The 19,554-nt window shown below is 55.6% G+C and overlaps 2 protein-coding genes across 14 annotated transcripts; one reads left to right on the plus strand and one right to left on the minus strand.

Annotated features, from left to right (window-relative positions):
- Window positions 1-76: 76 nt before the first annotated feature.
- On the plus strand, window positions 77-16,878 carry LOC112533354 (maestro heat-like repeat-containing protein family member 7). 13 transcript variants are annotated; one of them, XM_040646448.2, is made up of 23 exons: window positions 77-3,899; window positions 4,104-5,219; window positions 5,477-8,271; window positions 8,375-8,497; window positions 8,671-8,750; window positions 8,879-8,999; window positions 9,114-9,200; window positions 9,356-9,460; window positions 9,603-9,783; window positions 9,868-9,977; window positions 10,193-10,342; window positions 10,491-10,645; window positions 10,744-10,891; window positions 11,071-11,249; window positions 11,333-11,470; window positions 11,636-11,753; window positions 11,908-12,045; window positions 12,270-12,446; window positions 12,755-12,910; window positions 13,096-13,197; window positions 13,270-13,378; window positions 13,470-13,529; window positions 13,665-16,878. In XM_040646448.2, the coding sequence occupies exons 3-23, from the start codon at window positions 8,053-8,055 to the stop codon at window positions 13,835-13,837; spliced, it is 2,829 nt and encodes a 942-aa protein (XP_040502382.1). In that variant the 5' UTR covers window positions 77-3,899; window positions 4,104-5,219; window positions 5,477-8,052; the 3' UTR covers window positions 13,838-16,878. The 13 variants fall into 13 exon arrangements, 11 of the variants coding, with proteins under 11 accessions (XP_040502382.1, XP_040502380.1, XP_040502379.1 ...); XM_040646446.2 differs by having other exon boundaries at window positions 13,096-13,378; window positions 13,470-16,878; XR_005839283.2 differs by having other exon boundaries at window positions 11,636-12,446; window positions 13,096-13,378; window positions 13,470-14,104; window positions 14,845-16,878.
- LOC121106679 (laforin-like) lies at window positions 687-4,318 on the minus strand. Its single transcript, XM_040646773.2, has one exon. It carries the CDS (start codon window positions 4,316-4,318, stop codon window positions 3,716-3,718), a length of 603 nt encoding a protein of 200 aa, XP_040502707.2. The 3' UTR covers window positions 687-3,715.
- Window positions 16,879-19,554: the final 2,676 nt, after the last annotated feature.

Genomic DNA, 19,554 nt, shown 5'->3' on the forward strand with positions numbered 1-19,554 from the left:
CGCCCCGCCTGCCGCGGAGGCCGCGGCCCCGCTTCGCTCGGCGCTCCTGCGGCCGCTCCGCTCCGCCCTTCGGGCTGACAGGAAGCGCGGTCAGAGGAAAAGCAAACGGTGCAGCAGCCGGGATTTCGGCTCCCTCGTGACGGAACGCGAGCGGCAGTGCCCATCGGCCGTGGGGCGGAGAACGCCGAGCACAACCGGTGTGACTTACACAGACCGGCGTCAAGAAGGCGCGGAGAACATCAGCCTTTCCCTTATCCGCAGCGCTCACGTTCCCCGCCGCAGCCGGGGAAGGATGGAGATTCGCCTCAGCTCTCCTTTTACTGTCGCTGTGTTGGTAAAAACAGCGTTCTGACCTCTTCTACCCTAACAGCCGAGCTGAGTTCAAGCTCTGCGCTTTTGCCTGTCGAATTTTCTCCCTGCGCATCCCAACGGCTTCTTGGCTCTCTCCTCGAGTTGCCCTTCCCTTCTTCCACACGAGGCAGACTCTCTTTTTCTCCGGGAGCCTCGGGAAAAGCTGAGAGCCCGTCAGCCTCACCCCCAGCCCTGGCATTGTTCCCCCAAACTCATTTAGCAAACCTCATTTCTTCCCCTTCCCCCTCCCCTTCATGCCTAGTTTAAAGCCCTCTCAATGAGCCCTGCCAGCCCAGGGTGTCGGAAGTCCCCAAATAATTGGTCAGGACGGTATCTCTGAGAAAAGCAGCCTTTATTCACAACGGCAGTGGCGGGCGCCCTGCAAGCAGGAGCACACCTGCAGAGACAGTGTGACGTCTGTTATGCCCTACTGCCCGACGCCCATCTCTCCTCCCCTGGTTCCTCGTTGGCTGAGGACTTCAGGTTCACAACTCTTCCCAACGCTCAACTAAACGTACAGATACCAGCCACACATGAATCGTTGCTGGCTGAACATGCACTGCTAATTATTTAACTTCCAATATTTGCACATCAGCGCTCGGCCGTTATTTCTGGGCATCTCGCCCATGGATAGAGATGAGTTTGGAAGGAGGACAGAGGGGAGTATCCTGACACTTGCCTGCTGCATCCCCGCCTACCCACAGAGTGGGACTCTCCGCCTCGTGTAGGGGCCCTGGCAGCTCTGGTGGTTGTTAAGCCTGTTTTTCTTTCGCTTATCCAAACAGAATAGCCTTACAACACGCCTTCTAGTCCATAATACACTACCCCTACTATTCACAGCATTTAGAAGCTACTGCAGTTTTGCAAGCGAGAATTAATCACATAATTCAGCAACTATATTTCCAAAATATGCTACTAAAACATGCAGTATTTCTGCTTTTTCACATCAGCTATTTCCAAGGACAGGTTACAAACACGTTGTGCTCTACTTCTTCAGATCAGTTCCCTTTTTTAAACATCTAATGCAGAAACGACATTCCATTCCCACAGCTCCCCCCCCTTTCTTCTTTATGCATGGTTGGTTTCTGCAATTCTTTTCTGTGGCACAGTTTTATAGACATCTTCCTCTTCTTTCCCTTCTTCATTCCCCATCTCCTCTAATACCATCGTTTTATCCGAATATGGTGGTGGCTCCATTGGTGTTTGCTTCAGTAGTGCTGTCTCGATCAATTGCTGTCCCAGTCTCCTCAAACAGGGGATAACACAGCACCCGATGGCCATCAGGGCTCCTGCTACTACAATCAAAGAAGTAAATATGGATACAGTCATCCCTTTCCATTTACCAAACCAGGAATCCGACCATCCAGGGGTAGAAGTATTTATTCCTGACTTCTGTGCCAATTCATCGTCAAGGGTGGCAAGCCCTTGCAGTGCCTCAGTTATTGTTCCATCCAGAGCTGTGTTACTGGGGATGAGGGTGCAACAGCAGGTATACGCTGGGCAGGGATCCATTTCCCCCTCTGAGACAGATGGGACCCATCTGCAGCCACCAGGCCAGGTGCCAAGCAAACCACCCCATGGTCCAAAAAAATCCCCAAATTATTGTGATTGCAGCAGCCTCTCAGCCATGTCCTTCCTGGTGGAGGCAGTCTTGAGGTGTGGAGTCAACCGCCTCGCCCTACGAAACCTCATGGGTGGGCCTCCCACCGCACCCTCACTCACCTCTCCCTCAAGTTCCAGAGCCTCAAACCCATTACATGGGGGCACCTGTGGAACCGAGGTAGGTTGGGATGGGGGTTGCTGTGATTGCTGAGCTGGGACCTGTTTCCACTCCTCCTCTTCCCTTAAATTGCATCCCTCTGCTCAAAGATGGCAGGGGAGGGGTCTAGCACCGTTTGGGGGGTATCACCCTGGTGTCTTTCTTGCAAGTTCCAAAGACAGCTAATCCGACAGTCCATCTCCTGCCCCTCATGCAGGCGGAATCCCTGCCGCCCTTCACCGGCACCGACAGACTCAGGCACTCGCTGCAGCCAGGGACTTCAACCGCCACGTTCTTAGGTGGGCACTCCACCTGAGCTGCTGCATTCTTTCTTGTCAGAGCTTTCTGCCTGGTGGAGACCACGGCTGGATTTGATATCTGGGAGGCAGCCGACAGGTGAACCGCTCTCCCGAGCTGACAGAGATGCTCCGCTCTCCTCACCGTCCCTGCGCACCAGCCTGCTCCCTTGCCGTTATTGCAGGTTATTGTCAAACATGGCTGTCGTGCACTTAGTTAGCTCTACTGCCTGTAACTATTGCAGGAGGACAGCGTGGTTGGGTTGGAAGGGACCCCCCAGCCCCGCAGCCCCACCTGTGCCGTGGGCTGGCTGCTCAGTCCTGGACAAAAGTGACCTACTAATGACTATGGAAGGTCAGCTGGAATGTTGTCCCGTTCAGGACAAGCTGAGTGCTCTCTCAGCTGTTAAGTGTTTTGGCAGATTGAGGGAGGCTTCCTCGGGCATTGGCAATAATTACCTTTTGAATTTAATCCACTTTTTAATACCAGTAACATTTTGGTTTGGGCAAAATGCATCCTGTGCTTTAGTAACAGGAATGAAAGAAAACCTCAGCAAATGGAGTCCTTTCAGGTAGCGATTTGCTGCCAGAAGGGCACTCTGTTTTCTTCAGTGCTTCATTAACAGGAGGTTACAAAATACTTCCTTGAGAATACTGCAGGGACATCACAGAAACTGGGGAACTAAAGAAGCTCTTAGCTGAAACTATTCACCAGACAGCATGGAATTATCATTTTATGTCTGAAATTGAACCACGATTGACAGACAGTCCATTCCACATCACTCTGTTTTTCTCTTTTGGACATAAGCAAAAAGCTTATTGGTTCAGAGCTTGAAAACAGAAAGCTTCACCCGTCTGTTTACGTCCTTCCGTGCTCCCTTCGGCACCGGGTTGTGGGAGAGCAGTCGCAGAGTGCTGCCGCTGTCCCGGCAGATCCCGGTGGCTGCGCGCTCTGCAGCACACAGAAGCCTGCGTGCCACTGCTGACTTGGAGCTGTGTCAGACGCGCCACGGATGCTTTGTAATTTGAATGCTAAAACGGAGCTCTGCCCAAGTGTCTGCAGGCACGTGCCAGGAGGTAGAGAAACAGCAAGCAAACCAACCCGGCCTTTGAAGCAGCGTCAGGGGGCTTCGTAAATACTGCCACAGGCGGAAGCTGACTTCTCTGTTTTACTCCGTGTTTGGCTTTCTGTGAAATCAGATGCTGGAGTGCTCTGCCTTTCATTTTTCTTGGATAATGTGGGGGAAGACTGTATCTGCGTATGTGCTGCCCTATATGAGTGTATAGCCTCTATACCCGTGCAGAGCTTCTATGGCCCAGCTCGTTCCCTCCTGCACTGGACACGAATCCAACCGATAGCTCCCTGCCTCTCGGGGCGCGGGGAGAGCCGGCGCGGAGCCGACGACCGCTCGGCCTTCGGCGTGCCCGGCAAACGCCGCAGGAGGGCGGAGAGCGCCCGGCGAGGAGAGGACGCGCCTTCCGCGCACGGCGAGGTACGGCCGTGTCTGTACGCGGCCCGGCGCCCGGAAGGTTCTCCTGGCGGCGAGGGGCGAGCCGGGAGAGGAGCCCGGGCAGCGGAGGAGCCGAGGGCTCTCCGTGCCGCGACGCGACGCGACGCGACGCGCGGTCCCGCTTCTCCTCCTCGTTCTCCCCCTCGACCCGGTGCCGACCGACTCCGCTCTCCGCGTTTCTTGCAGCTCCTCCTCCGCCGTCCCGCCGACTCCAGCGGCGATGCCCGCCCGCGCCTCCGCGGCCGAGGAAGAGCCGGGCCGAAGAGGAGAGCCCCGGCCGACGCCGCCCGTCCGCCGCCACGAGCGGCCGCTGCCGCCCTGCCGGCCCCCGCTGCAGCAGCACGCGGCGACACGTGGCGGCTCCTGGCGCCCTGCCCGCTGCCGCCACCCACCGCCCGCATCGCGCCCGTCCGCACGGTGTTCTCACCGTGCCACCTGCGGCCTCTCACGGCGCCCAACCTCGCGCCGTGCCCACCGCCGCTGCGGGCTCCCTGGGCCGCCCTGCCTGCCCTTGCCACCCCTGGCTGGCAGTGCCCGTGCTGCTGGGGCCGGTGGTGGCTGCAGCCCCTCTGGCCGTGCTGCAGCCCCTGGCTTCCTTGGCTGCAGCCCGTCCTCTGGCCGTGCTGCAGCCCCCGGATTTTTTGGCAGCCCCTCTGGCCGTGCTGCAGCCCCCGGCTTCCTTCGCAGCCGCCAGCAGCCCCCAGCAGCCCCGCCTACCAGCATGGAGATCACGGGCTGGCAGCCCAGAGCGGGCAGTGTGAGGGACGGGAGGAGAGCAGCCCCGGGGGGGGATCAGGGGCCGGTAGATGTAGATGATGAAGAAGAGGATATAGAGATAGTTGTTGTATAGATAGTTAGTGGGTAGCATGATAGTTGATAGCGACATAGATAGTGAGATAGATAGCTGATGGTGGTACAGGCAGTGAACAGATAGCAGATAGCTAGGTGGGTTATTGGTAGAGAGGAGGTTTGTGGATAGCAAGGTAGTTAGCAGCAAGCAAGAGTTGGTAGTGATGTAGTTAGATCATAGCCAGATAGCTGATAGGGGGATGCAGGATAGAAAGATGGGTGACTGGGAGATAGTTAGTTTATAGAGTACAATATAGAAAGTTGCTGAAAAGAACTTTATCTCTGTTTCAGACGAGCCACTGTGTCCTGGGACACCACTCTCCCCGCCAGCATGGGGTGAAGACCAACGCCTGATGCTGCCCCAGCGCTGGCAGAAGAACAGCAGCTCTGCAGAGACCCGTCCTGCCAGCAGAGCATCACGGAGAAGAAGACGCGCCTTCTGCTCACAGGAAGGTACTCGTGCTGCAGCCGCCTCCCTGGCAGCCCCAGCAGCCCCGCACTGCCCCGCTTGCAGCTGCGGCCCCACCAGGGCAGCTGCAGGTGATGGGCTGGCAGCCCAGTGCGGGCTGTGCGAGGGGCAGGGGGAGGGCATGGCTAGGTATGTCATGGGGACATAGGTCGTGGAAAGCAACGTTCTTGATGGAGAGGTAGCTGATAATGAGACAGACAGTGGCTCGCGATAACAGGAACTTCTTTTGTCTGTGCTGCAGATGCGCTGCTTGAGCCCCTGGCCGTCACTTTGCCTCCTCCGCAGCTGGAGGCAGGAACAGCGCCCGGTGCTGCCCTAGCGCCGGCAGAAGAACAGCGGCTGTTGGGCAGACGGGACCGGCCGGCAGATCGTCGGGGAGAAGAGGACGCACCTTCTGCTCAGAGCGAGGGACGGCCGCGTGTGTGCGCATGGCCCAGCTCCCAGCACGTCCTCCTGGCTGGGAGGGGCGTTCCCATGAGATGAGCCTGGGGCAGCGGAGGAGGTGAGGATGGCCAGAGACGTTCTGCATCTTCTTTCCTTGCAAAGGGCACTTCTCGGCTGGAAGCACCGAAGTTACTCTTCTCCCATAACCTCAGCATCGATGATGCCCTCCGGACCCAGGATGAGGAAGGAAGAACTGGATGGGAGAGGAGAGCACGGCTGACGCCGTCAGTGTGAAGTGCCTCGTGTGGGAGAAGAGACTGGGCCAGCAGCAGACAGATAGGGAGCACAGGGACGTAGTTAACACCAGAATGTCTGTTAGACAGTCGTGTTATTGTCGAAAAGCTCTGTAAATAAATAGTTTAATATCTCTCATATCCTTCCTATCTTGTGTTGTTTAAAACCATGTGGATTCGTAGGCTGATACTTCTGAAAATAGGTGTCAGAACCATAAACCTTTCCCACTTGTCTCGCCTGATTTTTTTTAAGGTGAAACCCCTGCCTGATTTTAAAGTTTGTCTCGCAAAAGGGAGTAGAAACTGAAGTTTGAGCAGTTGCTTAATGAGTTTTGTAACTGAGGAGCTCCAGATTCTCAGTCACAAAGAGCAGAAGGCAGAATAACGTCTGCATGCCACACACACCCATTTGCTAATGCCAGCCTCGGACGGAAAGGGAGGAGCGTGCCATCCTAACTGCTGCACACTGCTGCCCTAAGGAGAAAGAGTGAAAAAGCTGCCCCCAGTCATTATGGACACGCTTCAGAAGTGCATACCAAACCCGTGTGTCAGTTCTGCATTTCAGAAGAGCCTCCAGGGAAGGCACGGGGATTGCCCAGGGGCAGGCCCTGACCGGAGCAGCTGTGCATAAGCAAGCCAAGGGGATGGGGGGAGCGGCACCTGGCTAAGTGGGGGATGCCAAAGCATCGCCTTGGAAGCCTTAGGAACCAACAGCAACGAGGGCCTGCAGCCATCTGAGCCCAGGCTAGGACCTGCCTTCTCACGGCGCAGCAGGGCAGGCTGCAGGCACTGCTGGGCACAGATCCCAAGCAGAATGCAACCCCTTCAGGAAGCGGTGTCGGACATTCTCACGGGCTGCACCGGGCAGAGCAGAGCAGAGCAGAGCAGAGCAGAGCAGAGCGGGACGGTCCTTTCCTGGGGAGTGCTGGGCCTGATGCGCCCCAGGGTACGGTTGGCCCTTTGGGCTGTCGGGGCACGCTGCCGGCTCAGATGCAACTTGCCGTTCACCAGAACCCCCCAAGCCCTTTTGTGGGGCTGCTCTGCAGCCTCCCCTCCCGCAGGGTGTGCACAGAGCCAGGGCTGTCCCATCCCAGTGGCAGAATCCACCACTTGCTCTCCTAAACTTCATACCAACTGCGCAGTTGCCCAGCCCTCCAATTTGTCAGCATCTCTCTGCAGCTCCTCCCAGTTGAGTGTTGTTTGCAGATGGTACTGCAATGAGATTTAATCAAATCAGACAGCGATCACATTTTCAACTGTGTATAAATCCCAAGAAATATGAACAGGCACACCAGCATCACGATACTAAAATAAAACCAAGGATCTTTGCTCCCCTGAGTTCTTACTTCCATCTCTCCATCTTGCATAACAGAGCTTGCAATGGAGATGTTGCTGCCCGCCCCTTGTGACGGTGTGCACAGATGTGGGACCACATGAAAACAAAGCGCACTGATATCCAAAAGACCTTGGGATGAGTAAACAAGCTCAGCAGTTGTGCAAGATGTAAATATGCACGAGGACAAGGCGCTGTTGCAGGGGTATAAAGGGTTGTGACCATGTACAATAAAGGTCTTTGTCCTGCACTAGCAACGGAGTCCATGCCTAAGTTGCCACAAGCCGCCCCAGTTCTGTGCGCTCCCGGCTCCTGGTACCCCCTCAGCCTTTCACCAGCAGGACACAAGGAGAAGCTGAAATGCCCACAGCTCAGTGCAGCACTGCTCAGCAACAGCTAGAAACGCTGCCGTGTCATCAACCCTGTTTGTGTTTCTCCTAAAGCCAAAATAGAGCACCATATGCCAAGAAGGAAAAATCAACTCCGTCCCACTGGAAACCGTGACACAGTTTAATTTTACTGGGGGGGATGCGGGGATGGGCTGAAGGGCCCCGAGAAGGACTCCCAGACCCCAACGCTGCAGCTGTGGCAAATGCACACAGTGAAGTCGAGGGCTCCTCCCAGACCAAAACTGCCCACGGACAGGGATGGCTGCGGGGCTCTGGGCCACGCCCAGGGCAAGGGAAGGGGGCCTGGGTGGAGCCGGGTAGAATGCGGTGACATCCCTGCCACGTCACAGTGGGCCTCGTCCCCCTGAAGGCAGAGTTGGAACAGGAGGCGCATTTGCCGCTGTTCCCTCACTGCGAGATGGAACAGAGATCCCCGAGCCTACCCCGAGAGGCCTGGCTGGAGAAGCCTAGGGCATCCCGCACCTCCATGGCCCAGCACGGGCCTCGTAAGGTGTGTGGGGTGCAGCCCCTGCAGGGGCCCGTGGACTCAGCTGAGGATCCTTCAGCCTCCGTCGTGTCACCGCAGGAGGAGGATCCCCTGAGCTGCATCCGTGCCTGCTGCACACGCAGACCCCAGGTAGCGGGCACTCTGTGCTTCCCGGGCTGCCCCTGCCCGGCCATGCCCAGAGGGTGCCGGGGTCCCCTGATGCCGACACCTGTAACTCCCCTCCCTGTCTCAGGCACAGGCACAGAAGCTGAGCTTTCTGGCCTGCGTCCGCACCGCCTGCACAGCTGCCCTCAAGGACAGAGAGGCTCACAAGCACCTGAGTGCCTGCGCATCAGAGGTGGCGCAGTGCATTGAGGTAAGGGGAGCACCGCAGGGCCGGGCGCTGGGCACAGCCCTTCCCACTGCGGGGTCCCTGGGGAGCCCGGGAGTTGGGATGTGGGGCCAGGATGGGGTGCCCGGGCTCTGCCTACCAAGCAGGGCACACCTCACCATCCCATCCCATCCCATCCCATCCCACTGTGCTCTCAGGAGCTGCTGCAGGAGGAGCCCGCCGACCGCCTGGACACAGAGCTGCGGCAGCAGGCCATGAGCGCCATCGCCACCATGAGGTACGGCCCCAGCCCAGCTTTGGCCAACGTGGTGGCACTGCTCCCAGCTGGGGGCCCTGAGCAGGGCAGGCAGCAGGGCACAGGGTGCCGAGCAGAGCATCACGCCTCTGCTCTCTCTCCCCTCACAGCAGTGCGTGGCTGCTTCCAGAGAAGCAGAAGAACAGTCTCCTGTGTGCCTGCCTCAGCAGCGTCCTCCACCTCCCCGGCTATGAGGCTGACACGGACCTGGACATGGCAACCTACACGGAGGTGCGCGCAGGCTGGGCCCTGGGGATGCTCCCTGGGCACCATCACCCGGGATGCCCCTCTGCTGCCAGCAGGACGCAGCAGGGAAGGCCACCCTGACCCCTGTCCTCCTTGCAGACCATGGAAGCCCTGCACCGCCTGCTGCAGGTGCTGGTGGGCAGCGCCGGCACCTCTGTCCTCATGGAGCTGCAGAACATCTTGGAGGTCTGGCTGCGGCAAGGCTGGGATTTGGGGGAGTGGTTCAAGGCCATGAAGGGGGGAATCTATACGAGGTCGCCCCAGGGCCCGCTGCAGGCAGGGGGTGCTGATCTGACCAGTGACCCGTGCTCTGGGCACACCAGCAGCTTTTCTCTCCACAGCTCCTGCTGCCCTTCACCACGTGCCAGCTGGCGGCCGTGGAGGAGAGGGCCGTGGCGTGCATTGCCAGGCTGCTCGCCTTCTGCAACACCTGCCCCTTGCCCGAGGTAGGGAGCCCTTTTGCGCACAGCTCCGGGGACCACGTCCTGTCTCCCCGGCCGGAGCCCACCCGTCTCCAGGCTTGCACAGAGCCTGGGCTGGGCCCAGCTGTCCCGCTCAGCCGTGCGCCTCTGCTGCCTCTCTCCCCAGTTGTGCTTCTGCTTCACGAGAGCTGCAGTGTTCCAGCACAACTGCCAGGAGAACCAACGCCTCCCCGTGCTGGGGAAGCTGGCCGGACACCTCATCCTGTGCTGCAGCTCCACGGACGAGAGGACCAGAGATGAGGCGATGAAGGCTATCCATCAGCTTTTCACCTTCATCACCGCCCCAGGTGAGAGGAGTTGTGTTGGGTTAGGTCCCCGCAGACCTCCAGATGCCCAGGCCCCTCACTGACATTGCGTGCGCTCCTCTCCAGGATTGTTGCCGAAGCAGAAGGAGCCCAAGATGCCACAGCCCTGGGACAGCCAGCAAACTCTGCTCCCCCAGGAGGTTTCCCATGAGGACAGAGCCAGAAATGTCTTTGAGGTATGAGGAACAAACCCTGAGCCCACAGGAGAACCCAAGCCTGCAGAGTCAGGAAGAGTGCAGGAGCTGTCCCCGAGATGCCCTGGTGCACGTAGGGCCCTCACGCCCCGCATCCCCAGTGTCACCCAGCCCCTGCTCCCAGTTCTCCTGAGGCAGCAGCATGGCCGAGCAGCCACGCAGGTGATGAGTCATCCCTCTTTTCCTTCCTCCTACAGGTGCTTCGGAAATGCCTCCTGTACCCCGAAACGGTCAATATCTTACTCACAGCCATCGAGAGTATGACAGCGCCGGGCCTCCACAGCACCCAGCTGGCTGCCCACATGGTGGATGTCCTCACAGCAAAGGCTCGCTTCCCTCCACGGGAGGTGGGAACCTGCTGCTGCCAAGGCTCCAGCCCTCGGGGCTCTGCTCCAGCCCTGGCACTGGCATCACGCTTGGCCGGCAGGCAGCAGCTGGGTTGGCAGCAGGGCTCTGCTCTGCTGCCATCCCATTCTCACCCGTGTCCCCCTCCAGGTGCGAAAGATCGTGAACGTGATCTACAGCAGCCTGCCTTCCATCAGAGCCCAGCCGGCTCTCAAAAGCCTGGGCAGGGCCCTGCTCGTGCTGGTCAGCAAATTCCCAAGGGAGATGGTTACCAGCCTGCTGGTCTGCTCCCCCACCTGCACCAGGTATGGGGCCTGTAGCCCTCAGGGCTCCTCTCCCCCCCCCACCCCACGGCTGTCAGCCAGGCAGGGGCAGCCACGCTGACAGCCCTGGGGACCCACAGGGTCGCTGTCATCATGTGGAGGGAAATGCTCTCGGAGCCCCCGGCCGTGGAGAAGGTGCTGCAGCAGCTGCTCCCAGTGCTCAGAAACCATTCTCTGCACCACACGTCCCCTTTCATCAAGGACTGGCCACGCGTCCTCGCCCTGGCCGTGAGTTCCTCACTCACCCCGCTGAGCCTGAGTCCCCACTCCCCTTCCCTCTTCAGCCATAGACCTGCCTGGGGCGCTGGGGCTCTCCCTCCCCCTCCCTTCCTCCATCCCTACACTTTGAGAGATGGGATGGAAACCTGTGGGACAGGGCAAGAATTGTATCCGGGTGCTTTCTGCAGGCAGCAAAGGTCCTACCGGAGATACTCCAGCTACCTCTGGTCCTGAAGGAGGCCGAAGCCATCTTCCCCCAGCTCTTCCTGGCCCTCCTCCTGCAAGTGTCCTTCACCGTGAACCTGACACAGCAGGAGGTGGAAATCTTCTTCGAGGCGCACCAGCAGCACCAGCTCACTCCCATCAGGTGCCACATCCCAGTCCTCCCGCTGCACCCAGGCACCCGGTGCTGGGGCTCCCGATGTGACTCACACCCTTCTCCACCTGCAGGGCTGTGGTGCAGTCCTTGAAGGTGCTGCTCTGCAGCGTGGGCCTCCAGAGGCAGATGGAGGCCATCCAGGAGCAGGGCGGCTGGGACGCGCTTCTCAGCACTGTGACCCACCTCCAGGGTGTACAGGTGGTGGCCAGGTGAGAACTCCTCCCTCAGGGTGGCAGGGGGTCCCCAGTTCTCTGAGAAAGTGCTGCCACAGCACCACCACAGCCTGTGGCCCCTGCGGCGTTGGCAAGAGGGCTGCACAGCCAGAGCTGCGTCCCCCTGGCTCGGGGCTCACGGTGCCTTCTTATCCCTGCCAGGGTGATGAGAGAGCTGCCTGGTGCTCTGCGTGACCCCATCTTCCACCACCTGGTTGAGCTGCTCAGCACCAGCTTCTTCTACTCCTGGGAGACGGTGGCCATGGTCTTCCTCATTGAGGTGAGCACCAGCTGCAGAAGCGGTGAACTTGAGGCTGCAACGCCACTGGTGGCACGAGTCCTGCTGCCTCCCTCGGGACCAGGCTTGGCCATGCCTTGCTGTCTTTCCCCAAGCGGGTTGCTGGATCCAGCACTAAGAGCCGCGTGTGTTGCAGATGCTGGACTGCGTGGACCTCAACAAAGAGCTGCACCGCATCATGATACTCTTTACCACCTATCTGCAGAGCCAGAGCGTGGGCATGCAGCAGCTGGTGCTCAGGGGCATTCTGAAGCTGAGCCAGAGGCAGGACACGGTGAGCAGGGGCGGCCAGGAATGCCACAGGTGCCACAGGTCGGGCTAGGCCTGCCATGGGGCTGTAGCAGAGCCATCTGCAGCTCAGCACCTCTCCATGCAGTGAGGAGCTGGTGCTCGCTGCCCATCCCATTGCTGCCTGCTGTCCACGGGGCTGGTACTGGAGTGGTTTTGCCCTCACTGTGCTTGCTGCTCTACCTAAAGGAAGGGGTGTTCTTCCCACAGGCAAGGCCAATGATCATCTTCCTGCCGTGCGTCATGGAGCTGCTGCAGGACGCAGACAGCGACATCCGTGCCGTGGCCTTACCAATACTCAGCAACCTGCTGCAGCTCCTGGAGGGGGTCAAGCTCAGCCTCATGGCTCTGGCTCTGGCCGGCAAGCTCCCAGCGCTCATTAATGATGTAAGGATAGTAGGGAGCCCAGCACATTAGGGATGTGGCTACCACCTCAGCGTGCCCATGCCTGCTGCCCTGTGACAGCACACCAGGGGACTTCCTGGCCGCTCACCAGGTCCAGGGGCTGCGTGGCCCTGGGCAGACTTTCTGCAGGGCAGAGCTTGTGCACTTTGGAGCAGTTCTGGGGGCATCCTCAAGATCTGCCTGCAGCCTCTCAGCTCAGAGATTCTGCCCCCACTTCATTGGCGGTGCTGGCCCTGCTTGCCATGGCCCTGGAGCTGCTGACACCGACGTCCTTCCTTCCTCCTCCACAGGAGTCCAGCACGGTGCGGCAGCTCTCCATCGACCTCTTCCTCGAAACGCTCAACTACGTGGAGGACCAAGAAAAGAGGAAGATGCAGGAGGAGGTGTGCAGGAGCCTGGTCCTGCTGTATCTGCACCTGCATGATGAGGAAGAGAGCGTGGCCAAGGTGGGAATTGCGTTCATTTGGGGGAGGGCGATGCTGCTCCTGTGGTGCCCCCCAGACACCAAGAGTATTGCAGCCCACGGCAGCGTCAGCCGCTGCTGCTGCATCCTCCCTGCGGAGGGGCTCTGGGGACCGCGGGCTCTGCTGCTGCTTTTGGGCTGCAGTGCCATCTCAGCTCTGTTTGGCAGGCCTCCCAGAAAGCCCTCCTTGGTGCCGCACGGTTCCTGCGCTGGAGGCGGCTGGAGCACCTGGTACAGACAGCACAGTTCTGGCAGATTGGCGAGTGCATGGTATGCACATTCCCACACCCCACGACAGGGTCGGGACCGCCCTGCGCTAACCCTGCGCTCTTCCCACTCCAGCTGGACAAGAGGAGGAGGAGGAGTGCAGCACAGGAGTACCTGGGCCAGAGCCTGCTCTACCTACAGAGCCCGCAGGAGTCCCTGCGGCGGGAGGCCGTGAGGTTCATCGGTGAGCCATGAGACTGAGGTTCCCCTGTCCCCGGCCCACCATGCTGCACCAGGCAGAAGCTGGGGTCGCTGATGGGGCTGTTTGTCACCAGGACTCTTAGGGCAGCACATGAGGGATCAGGAGCAGGCTGAGACAGAGTACATCTACCAACGTGAGTCAGGGAGTGCGATGTCCGGACAGCCGGCAGGCAACGTGCCTGTCCCCTGCTCCCTCCTATCGGAGGGGACGGCTGGGCGCCCTGCAGGTACACAGCTGTCATCGAGCCTCTGTTCCTCTCTTATCTCAGGCCTTCAGGAAGCGCAGCAAGACCCCAGTCCATTTGTCTCTTCGCTGGCCCTTCAGACACTGAAGATCCTGAAGGAAACGAGGCCACGTCCACCGCAAGGAGACTTTGGGCAGCTCTTCTCCAGGCTCCGCAGCGCGTGGAGAAGGTGGCGCTCCTCTCGGGCACACCGCTGAGTGCCCTGCAAAGCTCCCAGCATCTCCTCCTGCGCACTGCTCAGCTCCGCTCCTCCGGCACATCCCTTCCCCAGTGCTGTGCAGCTCTTCACCCCGCACTGCCATCTCCATCAGCACGATTGCCTGTCTTCTCTGTGTGAAATGGGAAAACAACACAGAGTATCAGCATTGCCCTGAGAGGAACAGAACGTGCAGCGCTCCCTGCCGCTGCCACACGCTTTCAGCCAACACCAGCAATCACCAACTGCTCTGCTGCAAAACGGAGTGGTAAGGGAAACGCAGGCATACATCCAGAAGAGGAACATACAGAGGAGGAGTTAACACAGCTTCTAGAAGGAAATTAGAACTCATGAGCTACTGAAGTTGTTGGAAGGAGTTGTGGAGCACATGGACAACAAAGACATGCCCGATAAGCTACTGCTGAATTTCCATAGGGTTTCTAATAACGTTCACCACTGACACTTCTTAAAAAAGTAACCTGTCATGGGACAGAAAGACACAAGTCCAACTGGCTAAATGCTCAAATAAGAACAACACCAAAATAAAGCCACAAAGCCTCCAGTGTGCTCCCTGCTGCTCTAGCAGCAGTCGCATAGAGATCACAGCATAGATTTCTGCTGCAGGCTGAACTGCTCAAAGCGTTCAGAGATCACCAGGAGAAGGGGGCAAACATCAAGATGACAAAGTTTGCTCTACTCACTAAAGCACCTGTTGTCATAAAAGCATAACACTGTATTGCAGAGAACTGCAGAGTGTTCTCGCAGAGGTTCTGATGAAACCGGAGATAAAACCCCAGACTGATAAAGTAATGCACACAGAGAAAGCTGATCCTAACTCCTGACACACTGTGATTGACTTTGGAATTGCCATTACCACTCAGGAGCGAGATTTTGCTGTTATAGACAGCTCTGTAAGCACATCAATTCAGTCTTCAGTAGCAGTGAAAAAAACAAATGGTAGGAGCAATTAAAAATAATTTCCCCCCTTTTTCTCCCCATTGTAACAAGCTGTCCAACTAGAAAAAGTACAGAAGACAGCAAAGATAACCAAAGAAATGAAACTGCTTCCATTCAGATGGACAACTAAATACATAGAGCTGTGCCTGGAAAAGAGACAGCTAAGAGAAGGATGAGGATCCTACAAGATACTAGAAGCTGTGGAAGAGGTAGACAGAAAAAAGTGCTCAATAGCTTTCATAATACAAGAGCTGTGGGATGGCAAATGAAACTGCAACTTGTAATTCCACTGTAGAATGCACCGCCTGAGGATATGAAAGTTTACAGAGGTTCAGAAATGAAGCAGAATGCAAAGCAAGTGGAAAATGTGAGCACGTGCTTCTCTTGTTCTTCAGTATGTTCCCAGGCATCTGCTTGCAAACTGTCACAAAGAGGCTCGAGGTTTGGGAAACAGTAAGAATTACACTGGACCAAACAAGTGCACCACAGCCCACTTCACAACACATGGGAATTGCATTTTGTAACAGACTGAACTCAGTAAAGCATTACAGGAGATATTCTGAGCAGTTTACAAAGAATCATCAAAGAAGCCTAGATGACTCTCAACACAACGCTCTCATCCTTTGCACCATAATAAGAGTAAGAAGAAAACTCATTCCATAGACCCCTACCCAGCTGTGAGTTACACAGCCACAGACTGACAGAGAAGTCAGTGCATAAGCAGAGGCTGTCAACAATGTGGGGAAAGTGTATTAAGAAATTCACCATGAAGGAAATCGTAAAGGGAAGAACAAAACCATTATTCTGAGCTGGAAACGCTGAAAACCTAAACCAGGAGACAACTCAGTACCAGCTCCAGACTTTGTGGCTTTCCAATACCACCGCCTTCTTCCTCTTACCAAGCATAAAGGATCATTCCTTCTCTAATTGTCATTCACTGCTTTAGAAAAATGCAGAAGAAAATGCTCCTGCTGAATTCTTAGATTCCTTGTTTCCTGGATTAACGCTGAAGCAAAAAGTGTTCTCAGCCTTAATGAGCACTGTCTTAAGGAGCACCGTCTTCTTTTACAGTGTAGCTAGGTATAGCAGGTATTGCTGTACACTTGCAACTGCTTGCTCATGATATTCATGTTTCAATGAGATCAAAGGAACTCAAGCTAACCTGCTTGCAAACAATGCAGAGCTGGGCAGTCCTATGGACACTGCTGGACAGGCGGGGAAACTAAGGCAACGGGGGAAACATTTGACTTGCCCAGAGCAAGACTGGCAGAAGGAAGAATATACCTTACTTTCTGTGTTGAACTGCAAATCTTACTCTCTGCAATGCAGCCATGCAGCATCCCAAACAAGGGAAAAGACTTTGATCCTGTATCCTACAGTAATACCTAGAGTAGGCTTCTTTCTTACAGATTTAAAACCTCTGAGTTGGTCTACATCTGACCAAAAGGCAAAGCACAGAACAATACAACCCACAGTTCAGACAGCCTGTGTTTTATTTCTGCATCCACTGCCGTCCTGCACTGCCCTGAGCACTCTGGGCCTGGCCTACCTCAACACGGCTTCACAGCCCATGTGTTCTTCTGCTCTGCAGCACCACTGCCAGCACAGCTGGGTCTCCTTGTGGCGGACGCCCTCTGGCCAACACCCAGTACCAACAGGGTGCGATGAGGATGCCCTCATGTATGCAGAGGAAGGAAGAAACAGTAATGGACCAGAGTACCAGAGTAAGCAAAAACCCTCTTTAGTTACATGAGCAAAATAATCCTGATGCAGAAATAAGGCTTTGCCTGGAAGAGAAAGGCACTTCAGATACATGGCATAAAGGGAACCCGCATGGCTGTGTCAGCACTGTGAGCAGGCAGGTCCCAGAGAGGCACAGACTGTTCCGCCAGCACTGTGCCACGTGGCGGGGGCAGCCAGCAAGCACCAGCTGCTCTGCTGGGCTGCAAAATAGGATTTTGATACAGCTGGTGAGTTTTTCAACACAGATGTTCCCACATAGAAAACATGTTTTTATAAAAGAACTTTTTATTTTTACAGGAAAATTGTTTGTGGTGATTTTCATTTAAAAAATGAAAAATTAAATGGCAGTAATTGAAAGTTCAGCTCTTGTTCTGTTTTCTCCAGAAGGAAACTAAAACACCTCCTCCTTCGTGCATTGTTGCACTTCATCCCAGGGGCCTCAGCCCAGGCAGCCAGCCTGTCTACATCGCTCTGGAGGGCTTTCCTACCATCAGGCCGACCAACACTCCCTCCCAACTTGGTGTCCCCAGCAAACTTACTAAGGGTGCACTCATAGTTTGCCTGCTGCACAATGGCTTCCAGCTCCTCTTGCTTGTTGCCCATGCTGCATGCATTGGTATAGGTGCATTTCAGCTGAGTCACTGGCCTCGCTCCCAACCCTGGCATTGTTCCCCCAAGCTCATTTAGTGAACCTCATTTCATCCCCTTCCCCTTCATACCTGGCTTAAAGCCCTCTCAATGAGCCCTGCCAGCTCCTGGGCTGGGATCCGTTTCCCCCTTTGAGACAGATGGGATCCTGCAGCCATCAGGCCAGGTGCCAAGTAAGCCACCCATGGTCAAAATAGCCAAAACTCCTGCGATTGCACCAGCTTCTCAACCATGTATTTATCAGATACATTTTTGTGGTCCTCCCTGTCACTGAACAGACAAGAGGAGAACACCACCTGTACTCCCACTCCATCCGCCAACCACCCTCATCCCCTGAAGTCCCTTCTGACAGTCCTGAGGCTTCTCTCAGCAACTTCATCACTACAGCCTGCACTATCAGTAGTGGATAATAATCAGAGGGGTGAAGCAGGCCAGGAAGTTTTCTGGCAATGTCCCTGACCGGGTCCCAGGGAGGCAGCACACTTCCCTACAGGTAGGGTCTATCTGACATAAGGGACCCTCTGCTGCCCTCAGTAAGGAGCTGCCTACGACAGTCACCCTCTGTCCTTGGCAGAGGCAGTCTTGAGGCATGGAGTCAACTGCCTTGCCCCAGGCAACATCACAGGTGCACCTTCCATCTCTTCCTCACTTAACTAGCCCTCGAGGTCCAAAGCCCCAAATCCATCGTGTGAGGACAGCTGGGAAGGCGAGGGAGGGAGTCTGCCAGTGATACTGAGCAGGAACCTGTTTCCATTCCTCCCCATCTCTTAGGTCCCCTCCCTTTGCCTGATGGTGGCAGGCCGGGGGTCCACCACTCCATGGGGTGGATCACCACGGTGCCCCTCTTGTGGGTGCTGCAGGGAGTTGCTGCACCAGTCTATCTCCTGCTCACACTTCCATGCTCCTTAATCTCTCCACTTCCTCTTCAAGCTCTGTCACCTCATGAAGCTGAAACAGAAACAGCCCTTCAGCTGTTTTCAATAGGAATCAGCTTTACAGCTTACAGCCTTCTGTCATTAACAGATCTAAGCCACTAGATGGCAAGCAGCCTTTAAGGCAGCCAGCATGGTTAGACTGCATGGTTTACAGCATGGTTAGTCCCCAGAGTGCATGGTTAGACTGTGAGTACTTCTAGTCCGTTAGCACCTGCTGCATGTTATGGCTGAATGATGGCCAGATTAGACTAATAATAATGATGATGTCAAATAACAGCTCAGATCCTGAGGAAGAGCAGCATGTCAAAGTTTCTAACTGACCTATCAGCCAACTTGATCTTATTCAATCTTGCACAAGCAGGCTTAACACCAGATCTGTCAGAAAAACTATCTGTTGTTTGGTTTTTGTTTGTTTGTTTTTAAGTAACACTTTGAGAATGGTTAAAGTGTAGCAGTACCATGTCACTGAAGCAGCATGCAACCCAAAGCGGGCTTCAAGGGAATATGCACTGAAAACCATCATTCCTCAATTCCCATTGCCCAGCAGGCAACGTCTTCATTCCTCCATCCTCTCACCACAATACATCCCTGTTTTGGTTGTCCTGAGACAACTGGTTACAGCAGTGTACTCTAAGATATTACGCTTCCCTGAGGAGGCAGCGAGACAAAATAACCACTACAAAGCTCCTTACTCCCAGAGTTAGGCTGCTTTTGCAACTACAGCAGGCTGGATCTTCCTCCAACACAAAACAAACACACCCCTTGACTTGGGGCAGTGAAGTAAACCCCTGTTGTTATGAAACCTACATCGAACCTCTACAGCAAACAGAGCCTTCAAAAACACCAGGCAGTTGCATCTCAGCATGATGGAGATCTCAGCATGAGTTGCAACTCTTCCTTCTGAGCTCTGCAAAAGGAACACCTGAGCACTTACAGTGCTCAGTAGCTGCGTTCCACTGGACACAGCTGCACTACACCATAATGAGGTACTTCACCATGAAAAGCGGACTTTCACTTTGTAGCACAATTTGTATATTAATTGTTACTGCTCCAGAAAATTTATAACACTGTAAGAGCAGTTGAAGATGTTCTGTAATATCACTTCCCCATAGGGGAAATTGTATCCAGCTAAAACATTGAAGATTATTTCCTTAGGGAGAAAAAATTCCAAGTGAATAACAAACTGAGACTGGGAAGCAGGAATCTTAAATCAGCAGTGAGATCCTGAAACAAGACTGATGAGTTGTGGCTTTTCATCTATTTTAAAACAAGGATCTTATTGCAGAACCAAAAGGAAAGCCAACATAAAAGATCAACAGCAAATGTGCAAGTTACTAACCCAAACAAATACTGTATTCTGTATTCAGTTCCAGGGCTGCTCTGAAAGTAATGCCTATTTTATGATGATGGCCCATGACGTCAGAGGCAGATGTTG

This window comes from Gallus gallus, chromosome 12 (genome assembly GCF_016699485.2).
Source record: "Gallus gallus isolate bGalGal1 chromosome 12, bGalGal1.mat.broiler.GRCg7b, whole genome shotgun sequence".
Taxonomy (NCBI): domain Eukaryota; kingdom Metazoa; phylum Chordata; class Aves; order Galliformes; family Phasianidae; genus Gallus; species Gallus gallus.